This window comes from Rhynchophorus ferrugineus, unplaced genomic scaffold (assembly GCF_030347505.1).
Source record: "Rhynchophorus ferrugineus isolate W39M unplaced genomic scaffold, kcgeb_rfMv2 rfM1, whole genome shotgun sequence".
Classification (NCBI taxonomy): domain Eukaryota; kingdom Metazoa; phylum Arthropoda; class Insecta; order Coleoptera; family Curculionidae; genus Rhynchophorus; species Rhynchophorus ferrugineus.
This window is the reverse complement of record NW_027472580.1, coordinates 57153262-57166852: the sequence shown is the minus strand read 5'-3', so window position 1 is coordinate 57166852 and position 13591 is coordinate 57153262. Positions and strand designations below refer to the sequence as shown.

General features: G+C 32.4%; 2 protein-coding genes across 2 annotated transcripts; one reads left to right on the top strand and one right to left on the bottom strand.

Annotated features, from left to right (window-relative positions):
* The first annotated feature begins 107 nt into the window (after window positions 1-107).
* Npl4 (Nuclear protein localization 4) lies at window positions 108-12833 on the top strand. The gene is made up of 11 exons (XM_076408116.1): window positions 108-247; window positions 399-644; window positions 698-873; window positions 942-1203; window positions 1339-1477; window positions 1580-1803; window positions 1942-2044; window positions 2106-2266; window positions 11858-12031; window positions 12087-12331; window positions 12402-12833. The coding sequence occupies exons 1-11, from the start codon at window positions 224-226 to the stop codon at window positions 12544-12546; spliced, it is 1899 nt and encodes a 632-aa protein (XP_076264231.1). The 5' UTR covers window positions 108-223; the 3' UTR covers window positions 12547-12833.
* LOC143198733 (uncharacterized) lies at window positions 2803-10650 on the bottom strand. Its single transcript, XM_076408130.1, has 3 exons — window positions 10316-10650; window positions 6790-7100; window positions 2803-6727 (listed from the first exon to the last, which is right to left on the bottom strand). The coding sequence occupies exons 2-3, from the start codon at window positions 7096-7098 to the stop codon at window positions 5369-5371; spliced, it is 1668 nt and encodes a 555-aa protein (XP_076264245.1). The 5' UTR covers window positions 7099-7100; window positions 10316-10650; the 3' UTR covers window positions 2803-5368.
* Window positions 12834-13591: the final 758 nt, after the last annotated feature.

The window sequence follows — 13591 nt, the reverse complement described above, 5'->3', positions numbered from 1 at the left end:
AAATTTTGAACTAGTGCTTTTCGATTATATTATCGAAATATATTTAGAGGGATCGAGAGATTCCCCAACTCTAATTTGGACCAACTTTTTCGAACGCATTACAAAAATCTAGGGACTTTTGCTTATTTTGTTTTAATACCAGTCAGTAGTTATAAAATTTTCCATAAGACTTTGATGACAGGTAAACTCAAAAGTTCAGAAGATAAATAATACATTTTAGTTCATGATGTCTTGGGATAAACAACTGGTAAGTATCTCATACGTTGTAAATATTATGTTTATTGAATTGAGTGAACCTTCTAAATAGATTTTTATTTTCAAATTTAACTTGTCATTTAAATAACCTCAATGTTTCAAAAATATCATCAGTGACAAAGATTTATTTTTAAAAATTTTAGTTATTACGAATCCAAAGTCCCGAAGGGACAAAAAGGATTGAAATTAGTTCTTCGTCTACTACATGCCAACTTTTTGAAGCCATTTATGAAACTTTCAATTTGAATAGTTTTGGTTTTGCACTGTATAAACAAAGAAATAGAAAAGATGAAATATCAAGCAGCAAGACAAAATCATTAAAAACAGTGGGCCTTAAACATGGGGACATGATATATTTATGTCCTCTCAATGGATCAGTTTTGTTTGCTGTAAGTAAGTGTATTAATTTTCAGATCAGTTTTCAATTAATATTCTTTTGTAGACAAATACCCCTGCTGGTGAACCAGTTTCAGAAGCTGGTCCTTCAACTAGTTCAGGAGTTGGAACTAGTTCTAATAAAGTATTAGCAGTTCAGAAATCATTTATAAAAGAAGATGAAGTTGACCAGTTACTATATAAAATGGATGGAAGAATTGAACGAAAAAAAGATGACAAATTGTAAGTAATGAGTATAGCTAATAATTTCAGGTATACAATATATATATATATATATATATAACTTTTAGATGTCGTCATAATTCCAATTCTAAATGTGTTCATTGTTCGCCTCTAGAACCATTTGATGACAGTTATTTAAAAGAACACAATATTAAGCATTTGTCATTTCATTCTTATTTACGGAAAATGATGTCAGGAGTAGATCGTGGAAAATTTTTAGCTCTAGAGGATATATCTTGTAGTATTAAAACTGGATGTAAAGATCATCCACCATGGCCTAGAGGAATTTGTTCTAAATGCCAACCAAGTGCTATTACTTTAAATATGCAGGTAAATATGAGTAGTGATATGATATGAGTAATTAACAGCTGAATAAACATAATATATGTACAATAAAAAATTACTAAGAATTGAATAATTTGTTTTATATCACTGATTATAATGAAATATCTTTATTAATTTTAGTCATATCGTCATGTGGATAATGTGACATTTGAAAATACACAACTGGTTGAAAAGTTTCTAAATTATTGGAGAGTGACTGGACATCAGAGAATAGGATATCTCTATGGCTATTATGAAATTCATTCAGATGTACCTTTAGGTTTGTCTTTTATTATTTATTATATATATTCATAATAAAAAAAATTTAGAAAAGAACTTTATAAAAAAAGAACCATTAAATTCCTTAATTAAAATATTTTAGGTATAAAAGCAAATGTAGTAGCCATATATGAACCTCCGCAAGATAGTTCTAGAGATACAATTCGTTTGTTGAAGGATGACAAAGCTGATGTGGTAAATGAGATAGCCTCATCATTAGGTCTCAGGAAAGTTGGTTGGATTTTTACTGACTTGTTACCTGATGATATTAAAAAAGGAACTGTAAAATACACCAGAAATGTAGAATCCCATTTTCTCTCTGCACAGGTAAATTATTTATAATTTGAATAATGAAATAAAGACATCTATGATTTAATATTAATTGCTAGTTAGTTTGAAAAAAGTTTTACCAAACATTCTTTTCTATTTTGTAATTGTTGTATTTAATTTTAATAATTGAAATAGGAATGCATTATGGCAGGGAATTTTCAAAATCAACATCCCAATATCTGCAAATATGCATCCAGTGGTTCTTTTGGTTCTAAATTTGTTACTGTTTGTGTGACAGGTAGGTTTATTTGTACATTTAATTTTATCTGAATTTCACTTTTAATAATTATTAATTTTAGGTGACAAAACAAATCAGGTTCATATGGAGGGATATCAAGTATCAAATCAGTGTATGGCTTTAGTAAAAGACAACTGCTTGTTACCTACTAAGGATGCACCTGAATTGGGATATGTTCGTGAATCATCTGATAAACAATATGTTCCTGATGTTTATTATAAGGTAAGTAACTTTTTTTAAATAGAAGTAGTGGATATAAATATATTTTTCAAGAACTGAATATTTAAATAATTATTAAAAACAGTGTTACACATAGCTTGTTGTATGCTTTTAGTCATAGCTATATAGCAATTTATTTTATGTCAATTGGTAAATTTATATATCTAAAATAATCACAATATAATATCCTGATTTGTTGAAATTTCAAACTATAACCTTACTTATGATTTATCTATAAAAACATAGCATATAATTAAAGAAAGAAGAGAATTTACAGTTAATAATGAAAATAGCTTCAAACATTAAATTATTGAATGAGTAGCATTAAAGTAATATGTAATATATGAAGTGATGTAATGAGCCTGTATACTAATGTTTAAATTACATAAAACAAACTATTCCAGATGTTCGGTGACTAAGAATTGTCGGATTATGGAGTTTTTTTATTTGTTGGCACTACTGAAAATGTTTTGTTTAGCACATATATCTGAAATATTTTAAATATAGGATTTATATAGTGAAAAACAAATGAAACAATATTTTTCACAGATGCGGAAAGTATTTTTATTTGAAATTATCTAACATGAGGTGGTAGGTACTCACTTATCACAAATATTAGTCGGGTAACAAGGCACATACACTCCTACATTGAGTATCGCGTTGAAAGGTGAGGAAGAACAGTACCCCCACAATCATATAACGTTCATTAAAGTTAGTCGATTAATTTGCAGCTGTCTATGGTAATTACGCTGAATTGATGAAATAGCATATGCCAATTATAACTGTAGGGTAATATGATTCTGGGTGTTTACACGTTTTGGGGTTAGATATATGTTATTCGGTTTTTGTACTGAGCTACATTTATGTAAATACGTGGCTTCAACATTATACGCTGTCAGTTTTCTAATACAACCTTTAGCGGTTATCATAAGTACTGATACTACTTGGACATGTGCCACTGATTTTACCTCCTAACAATACATTTACTACCAAAAATTTTTATACAAAGTTTTGCACACGGTATACGATTTACAATTAGTATATTATATACAGAGCAACTCCAATCAGGAGATAATTTTGGTTTAACACTGCATTATTAGTTCCATGTCATAGTTCATATCTATATTTTCCTTATTATCAAATTTGGAACTATGATTTAAGAAAGAAATTTTATGATAAAGTTATCAAGTACAGTCAGTCGACAAACAAGACCAATCATGTACTTAAAGTTTATTATATTTACTTTTACAAAACAGAATTACATTTACATCAAATGTCTACATTTAAATGATACACTTGCTTATATACTAGCGAATGTTAGCGGCGATAAATATTTCTTTTATATCTGTTATCTATTGTACCAAAACTAGATTCAGCCGTGTGGTTTTTTGTATCTCTTTCAGTCGAATGCCTTTTGTACTATTTTCTTTCTTAATTTGTTACATTATTTTTGTTTTCCGCGTTAGTCAAGACTATACAATGGTTTGTGATGAAAAACGTTAGATCTACCAAATGTCGCGATCTAAAAATCAGATTGTAAGGCACAAAAGAATATTTTGAATGCGAGAATTTGGAAAAAAAATATGATATGCATGTCGGACACTATTAGTACAAGAATTCGTTGTTCGTTGAGGTCGACTGTTAGTGAAGAAGGTGAAAACAGCAGTACTTTAAATTACCAAATTTATTTTTATAAAGCCACAAAGTGCTGTCTGTTACAACAATGCGTTTTCTCTTTGCTTTGTATAAATAAATATTTTTAACGATCTTCTTAATATTAGGCCTTTGTTTTCTACATACTTTCCCATCTCATTTTACTTGTACTACATTTTTTACATAACTTTGGTTAATGTAATTTTTATGTAAGTTAATACATCGGCGATTTGGAAAATGTTGTGGTTCCAAACAGCAGGCTATACGGTTTGTAGCCACTCAATGTATAATAACAATGTATTAACATACCAATCTGAAACTTAAAGTAAAACGAAATATTTTTAAAACTATACCATTTATAGTGCAAGTTTAGATTTATTGCACTGAAACTAATTCTATAAGGTACAGTAAATTAAATGTACTATAATATATAGTAATAAATATAAAAATTAGGAAGCATTTTTTATATAAAATGAAAACTATATATCTAGTCAAACGTTAATGTGGAATTTTAGTTGTTTATCTCGTTTTCAAATAAATTAATTCGATAGAATCTTAGCATCCGGATTAATTTCGTATGATCGTCGTTAAACTCTGATATCTTTAACATTCTTTCTCGTATCTCTTCCGTTTAACACTAACGTAACAAAGACTATATTATAAATCTAACGTTCACAAGCTAAAAAATCGACAACAATAAAAAATATCGGTCCATATGCTCTTTCGATATTTATACGAAAATATAGATATATTTCGAAATTCGTTTTAAGCTTAGACATTATATCATCACGCTGGGATGTTTTGAAGCTACACATAAAAACATCTATTTTTTGTTGAAGGTTTAAGCTAAGACTGCTGATTACATCGAATAGATTTTTTGATTCTTAAAACTACATCGACGGTTCCTTATATGGTTTGAAACGAATTGATGTTTTGTAGAAACTGTGTTTATTAAATACTATATATTTGGAGAGCTGTCCCAGAAGTATCGCGTATCTGAGGAGCTTGGATCGTAACGGACATTTCTGATCGATTGTGAACGGATTTCGAGACTAAGTGTTTCTACAAAACATCCGAATCTCATTTTTTGACGGTAATGTGATAAATTCTTCTCAGATCTTTTCAATTTTGTTTTGATTAGTCGCGACGTTTGAGTGTAATTAGAAATTGAATTGCTATGTAGGCACAGTCTTGTTATCGAGAATATATTATACTGATTCCATCAAAAAATGAGCTCTTTAGTTCGGTTCGGAATATTAAATCATTTCACCGGAAACTACAAAAAATATGTTTCTCTTTTTGGCTAAAACTTGCCTGTTCGTTCGAGTGCTTCGCGCGCGCTTTCTCCGTCCACGAGTAAAGAAACCAGATTAATTGGTTTGATTATGTTCAGTTATTGTCACACCTACGAAAACTAGCCCTACGAGCCTAGACTAAACCTACTTTCACCTACTACTGGAGCTTTCCGCATTTAGCTATCAGTATGTTTTTCTTGGGTTTGCCAGCTGTGTCTCCATACGTGCTAATCTTCTCTACAAGTTCCAGGCCCTCGACAACATGGCCGAAAATGGCTGTGAATCCTCTCATCTCCTGAAGGATGATCCGGAACTGTGATCCAACCATGCCCAGATTATCGTGACGTTTTTGAGTGCGTCGCATTCCGACCGTACCACGAGACGCTACGAGTTTGGTATCATCGGGCAAGAAATACGATTCTTCAAAAATCGATCTGCCACCACGACCGTTATTCAACTCAAAGTCACCTGTAATAACACTTTCCCCTTCCCAACACTGAAATATTTGACAACCCTTATAACCCATACCCGCTTCCCCTGTAGTCAGCACACCAAAGTTTTTGGCCATTTTCGGAGCAACATCTGCACGCACTTCAATGACAATACGACCTATTTGGGTTCCATTCACCTCTATGTTGAAGAAGTATAGTGGACACATATTTGATGGATTTCGGATCTGTGGCGACGGCACCATCGGTTGCATCATCAAATTGTTATCCTGATAGATATTTTTCGGCGTGGCTAGCATTGGCGGAGCATTGTGGGTGTGACCGAGGTAGTTGATCGGAGGTACAACGGTTTGGTTGTGATTTAAATTATGGTTGTGATTATGGTAGTCCAGCATGCCGTTGACCGGTTGTTTTGACAGCACGTGGCGTGAATATAATTGCGACATGCAATAATTTGCAAGAAATAGAATTGGATTCTGTTGAGAGGGAGGTAAAACACGAGAGTTACTTGGAAAGGCGCCCTCCCCTGCATGCATGTTGCTTAACGCTTGCTTCAGCAGTTGGAAGTCGAATACAACTGACGAGTTGCGAATCAGATCGTCCAGTTGGCATTGCAAATACATTTCGTGGTATCGCATTTGCAGACGTTGCTTCTCGATATTCACGCTGGAATAGATGCCGTGCACGTCAGAAAGGCTCTCGGCCATGGACAGATTCAGTCGTAGCTTTGCAAGCAAGTCGCGGGTTTCTCCGATCTCGAAATGGGATGCGTTGTTTGTGAGGTCGGATTCTACGTAGGTTTTTAACGTTACGCACGCTTCCAGTATCTTGACCAAGAATTCTCGTTGTTGCATGGAAAATCTCTGGATTTCAGACAGCATCTTATTCATCGACGCAAGATCTATCTGCATTTCCGCAACCAACTGTTCCTTAGCTTCCGCATGAGATTTTACTTTATGATTGGCGTGTTCGGCTGTAGCGGCACAGGCTCGACATACGGGCGCACAACAAGAATGGCACCATAACACCAACGGCATCGCGTGGGTGTGGCAGCTTTCAGATCCCACCTGTAAGGCAACATTCGCATTAATTATCTGTTATCATTAACAATCTTTGTATTAATACATACTTTCGGTTGGACAGCGGGTGTCTTATCGGGCGGTTTGAGACCGAGGCTTAGTTGCGAAAAGTTCTTGGCGAGGCACAATATCGGCGTGTACGTGGGCAACGATTCAGGACCCATCTCGCCAATCTCGGTTCGCTTCCAGCAGTAAACGCAATATATCTCCTGGCCCTTGGCGAGACTAGAGCGTATACACTGCAGACAAAAGTAATGTTTGCACGAAAGCAACTTCGGGCTCAGGTCTGAATCATTGAACTTTTGTTTGCAGTAACCGCATACCATCAGCTCTTCGAATTCTGATGCTACAGGTTCCATTTCTGCGATAAAAAATATGTATGAGAATAGTGATAATTAGTCATCGATTACATTTAGTTTCATTTATTTATGGGTTAATATTTTATCAAACAGAATAATTGTTTTAAAAAGAAAGAGGTGGTTTTTCAATGCAATAAAATAACGATGATATATAGGTTTGATAGCGTTTCGTTTTAGCGAGTTTTGATAACTTGTAAACGTCTAAGATTAGTTTTTTAATAGCTCTTTATACTTTCTTGGGTCTGGAATGTTTGTAGTCTCCCATTTCCAGTATTGAATTTTCAGCCATCGAAAAAGCAGAAAAAAATGGATCGATATAAACCATGTTCGTTGAAAATCCACAGGCATATTTTGTGTTATTTAGTTTCGTTTTTATTTAATTAAATTAGATATCATTCGAATTCTAATATCAGCTATGAACATGGATGTTTAAATGAACTGGTTGTTCATTCAAATTCAAAAATAATAATCCTAAAATCTATTCGGTGCAGAGATAAATCAGTAATAGCTTTACTAAAAGAAGTTGTAAATTTTCATTTTAAAATTTCACAATCGACAATTTTTGTTTGTTAAATGATACATTTTTATCTCGCCGGCGAATGGGCATGCAAGATAAAGTGCCTAATCTCTGTCGCACCGATAAAGTTCTGGAGCTATGGGAACGTTACACAAACGAATATATATTTTCTATCTTCCCATTGTTGTTTGTTGAGGAAGGTATATGCCATTCTTATTCCGTTTGTCTTTACGGACTGTCAGCAGTTTCGGTTGTTAAACGTGAACTAATGGGTCGTAAGGCCAAGGCAGTTGAAATAACGAACAGAAAATTGTAAATATAGGCTAATGTTTTAATCAATGAGGGATTAATTTTTATTCATGGCCATCTTTTAAGAAACATTTAGAAAATTAAAGCTGTTCAAATCCAAAATTAAAGTTTGAATTGTAGTATCTTTAATAGTTATGTGAATGTCTCATTTTTTAAAATTGAAAAATAAGATTAAATTATTTTTTGGCGAATATTTGTGCGAACGAATTTTACGTGGAATGCTAATTAATGTAGGCTGATTCATGTGCCTGTGAAAACCTACATAAATATTTAAAGAAATAAAACTTTCTCGTCATTTTTAACGACATTTAAAGGCATCTTTTGTACCGAACGGACGGAATTATTTAAAAATACAAACAACATAGATAACAACAATTATTTGTTATATGAAAATATATATACATATATTGATTGGGACGACCTTGAAGGCCACCGACATTGTGCGTATACAGGGTAAAATTTCGGTTGGGATGTCCAACTTAGGCATTTTGACACCGAAAATAAACCTAGTTACCATCTTCAACGGTCAATTTTAGCTTTTTAATGGGAGCGAACCGATCGGCGAGAACTGAACGGTGATTAAAGATCCACTGTAGGCAACGTATATATGGCATTTTTACAGATATATCAGAAGTAACTTATAATAATATAATAAGGTTGAAACGGCGAAAAAATACAGTACATATCTGTAAAGAGACGTGCAACAACTTAACACAAATTATCGGCAAACATTTCAGCTGTAGTATAGATAGTTGACCGCAAATATTTATAAACAAAGATGTCACCACTTCGAGAAATATTTAAGACAAAAGACGAGATACTACAACAGCGCGGTTAATAACATTTCACAGCCATGTATTTATGAATTAATATTCAAAAACAGTAATACGGCCTATGAACTAGAATTTATAATTTTACATACATGTCACCACGTACAAAAATGAGTTTTATTGTAATGTGAAGCGAAACACAAGAATTGATAATATAGATTCTTCACATAAATATAAATATGTAACAGTCTGCTATTGCAAAAACAGACGTATAATTTTTTTAATAAAAAAAACAGAAATAACAAGTCAATCTGCCAAGCACTTTTTTGTTTATGTTAATATTAGAGTGTAGGTAAATTCAATTGTGCAACACGTTCATTTCGGGATAAGTGAAAAAAAGTGGTTACTATCTATGCTCGAAAAATTCAATTAATCAAAATTGACCTGTCTATTAATCGAATCTCATCAACTATGTTTTCAATTGGTTAAAAAAACGCAATACGAAAAGCTATAATGAGGTAAATTGTGACGTTTGTTAGAAAAGTCTTTGCGCAAAGTTCACTACTACAACAAATAATTTTAACCTAAAATACGTTTTTAATCAGGTCATTGTATTTGTGAAATGTGATTTCGCGTATTAATGACTAATTCGGTAATTACTCCAAGAGTATTTCAAACCTAAAAAATATACTGTAAACACAGACATTTTTGTATAACACATATGTGATAAATAATAGGTAAAAATTAAATGTAATACTGTACATTCATTAAGTATTACTATGTTGTTTGGTTGATGGTTGAATATTGATGAATTTTAAACTGGTTATGCAAAAATTTACGTACATTGGCTTAATTTAAAATATCACTAACACATCAAGATAGGATAGAAAATCGTATTTTGATTGTAGAATTTTATTCCTAAAAAGGATAATAGAAAAGTATATTCTAAATGCATTTACGTTTTGTAAGTTGTAAAAAGTTTTATTGTCATGATGCAAATAAAAAAACACAATACACATTTCTTTATAAATATTATCAATCCTAATATAAATATTGTCAATACTTAAAATATGACCAGCGGCATAGTAAAAGTTAGTTAACTAAAACAAAGGGTAACTTATTATATAAGAGCACATTCATTCATTCGATTGTTCCCATATTTTGGAAATATAGAAATTACTAGGAATATCCCACGTGTAAACCAGCGGTTAAAAGGAAACAAATATATCAAAGCTTTATTAGTGTATATATGAAGACTCATATGGATATTTTGTTTTCCTAGAATTGATTATGTATTATTGGTTGTTGTCAGAATAAGATGTATGAATCGGGTGCAATAAGGGATAACTGGCTGAATGAGATTAGAAAAGCAATTAGAAATACGGAGAAAGCAGGAAATGAGGTTCTAATTGTATACAAAGAGCCCATACACTGTTGCTTTGATAAAATCGATAAGATTCACCGCAGGCCTGGACGCTTGGCGCCAAAAAGCACGTTCAAAAACAGGTAGAAATGAAGGAACAAGTGGCTTTTGCGTCTTACACGAGACGTCAAAGTATCGCAAGTCACACGGTATATGTTTTCACACATATCGAGCATGTTTCGCAACTAGACAGCTTACCGTTAAAACTATACGATGTGTTACACAGCCTTTGAGTTAATTTCCGATAAAAGCGATACGTTATTTATTTGGTCGTTTCTAATTAAAAACCGAGTTCGGCGAAAACGGGTTTTTGGATTTTGCGGGTGTTTTGTACTTAGTTTGCGATCCGGAACGAAAACGGCGTATAATGCGTGTACTTTTCGACGTGTACATTACATAATATTTGGTTTCTGCCGACGGGATCGGCATTAATACGAAAAAAACTTAAAATTATTGGTCGCCGCTACGCGATGTGCCACATCATGTTGACGACTGGTTAGTCGAACCGAGTACGACGAGAAGTTGGCAGCGATGCTCCGCGTCGCCGCTTACTTCGCACTGTCCGCCATTGATCGTCTACGTCATACCGGGCAACTGTCAGTTGCGACATCTATTCTATTATGAACCAATTAAATTAAAACTCTCGATAGTTCTCTTCCTAACATTTAAAATAGTAAATGAATTAGCAAAAAATAATTTTGAAGTTCATGATATAAAATAAAATATTATATACTCAAATCAGTTTACTAGATGAAGACCTGTAACATTGAAAAAAACTTCAGTTTCTGTTTTAATAACTAATATTTTGCTAATATTCTAATAGTAAGCAGAAATAACTGTCTATAGAAATTCAAATAAAAAGAAAGTAAACAATAATTGCATGGAGGTTTGATCAGGAAATAACAGACCATCTTTTTGATACAGTAGTTTCTGAATTCGTTTTTGTTTTCTTGGACAAGAAATATACCATTTGTTCAATGATGTAACATTCATGACTTGAAAGGTTTTTTATGAGAAGTTTCGCCTTGAGGTACCAGACGATGGGAACAAATGAAAATATTAATTATTCCTTTTACTTTAAATTACATTGAAACATATTCATATCGGACGCGTAGTAAGATTGGAATTTTGTGCCAAATTATTAACAAGATACTGATTTAAATGTTCATAGAGTCTATGATTTCAATTATACTTGCATCTATGGAGATTAAACGATCGATGGAGATTACTGGAGAGATTAATGACGGAGCAATATTTTTTATAGAATTGCGAAAATGTTTCCATTTTTAGGTAGTTTGAAACTATACATTTCAAAAGTTAATACAATTTTTATAACTAATTACTGTAATTTAAATTTCCTGGAAACTATTCTTATTTTTACTGGCATTAATTACAGTCAATAACGTAGAAACAATGCAGTCATTGTTTGAAGAAACGTAACTATTAAAAATAAATTACTCTTAATATCTCATATTGAATGTCATAAATTATTTAATAGTTACAACATGCATATTATAGTAACAGATATTGGAATGAATTAGAAAGACTATTTATTGGCGAATATTTGGTAAGCTAAATAAGATTTTCAATTTAACTACTGAACTGGTTCTTAATTATGAAATGTTAACGTTGTTATTGGTTTACAGTTATAACATATTCATTGTTTGGCATAATAATGTGATGAATATTCTTTACTTTATTTCATAATTATGATTTGTATATGTTCGCATTTATTTACAGGAGAAGGATTCTTATGGCAATGAAGTGTCTCGATTAGCCAGACCGCTACCTGTTGATTACTTACTGTTAGATGTTCCTGCTTCTACGCCAGTTAATCCGCAGTATACTTTCAATCCAGACCCTTCAAAACAACCATTTCCGGTTGAAAACCGTTTCATTGATGGCCACATACAAGTTAAATTGATCCCTTATTGCAGTCAATATTTTCTTAATGATTTTTATATTCCAGGATTTTAATGCATTAGCTGCATACCTTCAGCAGTTTGCATTTGACGAATTTTATGAAGCGATTAGCGATTTGCATTTTCTCATATATATCGCCACAATGGAAATGCTACCGATGCGAGAATATCTGGAACCACTGTTAACAGCAATTCGCAACAAAGATAGAGTTGCAGCTAAAGAGTGGTCAAGATCGGAACAATGGGCCACCTTGGAACAGCTGATAGCGGCCAGTTCGCCACCACCGTCAAGGTTTGTTTGACTCATTACTATACGATTAAAATATCATAGCCCTGATGAATAATTAATTTAATAATTTTAGGCCTGGTAGTGTAACATCAGGAAATATTAACGCCTCAGGTGGAACATCAACTGGACCAAAATGGACTTGTCAACATTGTACATATATCAACGAATCTGACGTTAACAGTTGCGAAATATGTAATTTGCCTCGGTCGCAGTCTTAGAAAGCCAACTACATGTTTTCGATGATCGTTTGCCTGGCATAGAGTTTGTTCAGAGCGTCACTGGTAGAACTTGACGTACAGTGTGATGTAGTTTTTTTTTTTAATTTGGCAATTCTGAGTAATTTCGCGGGATGACTTTTTTAACACTAATCAAAAATTGCATAAAAGTTAATATTGTTTTAATTTATTTTCGCTGTAAATACATAATATACAACAATTCTTTTTCTGTAGATATAAGACGGTTTATTTTAACATATATATTAAATGGTGAAATGATTAAAACGAAATTATTGGTTTTATTTTAATCTATTCCTCCATGTATATACCTGAAGCAAGATTCAAAGCTTCATTGTCAAGCAAAACGAAAACAAATGTATTATAAAATTCAACCTCAGTAGTAACTGGTGAGATAGTATCTGATATCTTATTGATAAGATCTACTTTTAATGAATACCACTACTATCTTTCATTTCTTATTTTGTTCTTTGCAGAAAATGCAATTTCATGTTTTACATGGTCTAATGAATTGATAAACATCATCTGTTATGGCTTACTTTGATTTTAACAACTCATAATAAACTTAATCCAGCTGTTTCTGCCAAATTTAGAGTAAAACTTTTAAATTATGGATGGTTGGCTATGGCAACGGTGCTGATGCATGCTTAGGTATAATTTTTTGAAATATTCCATTAGTGAAGTTTTGTTTCTAATATAAAATAATTTTGCATACATTATATGCTAACAAAAATATTGCATGTATAATAGGAATAGAATTTTACAAATACAAAAGTTAACATTTCAGTTCAATTTTGTGCTCTTTATCAGAACTTAATAGAACTCAAGATGTAGGATGAATAAATTATTGGTTTTAACACACTATGAAGGGGTATCGTCGCTTCTAAAGAACATTTCTAGATTCTTTGTAGGCTCTGTCCTATTGTTTTATTTTTTAACAGTCTTGGGTGCCTTCCTATAATATATTAATTTTTGGTCCATTCCTATTTTCAAGGATGTGTATATTCCATATATGAGAAAATATAATCCC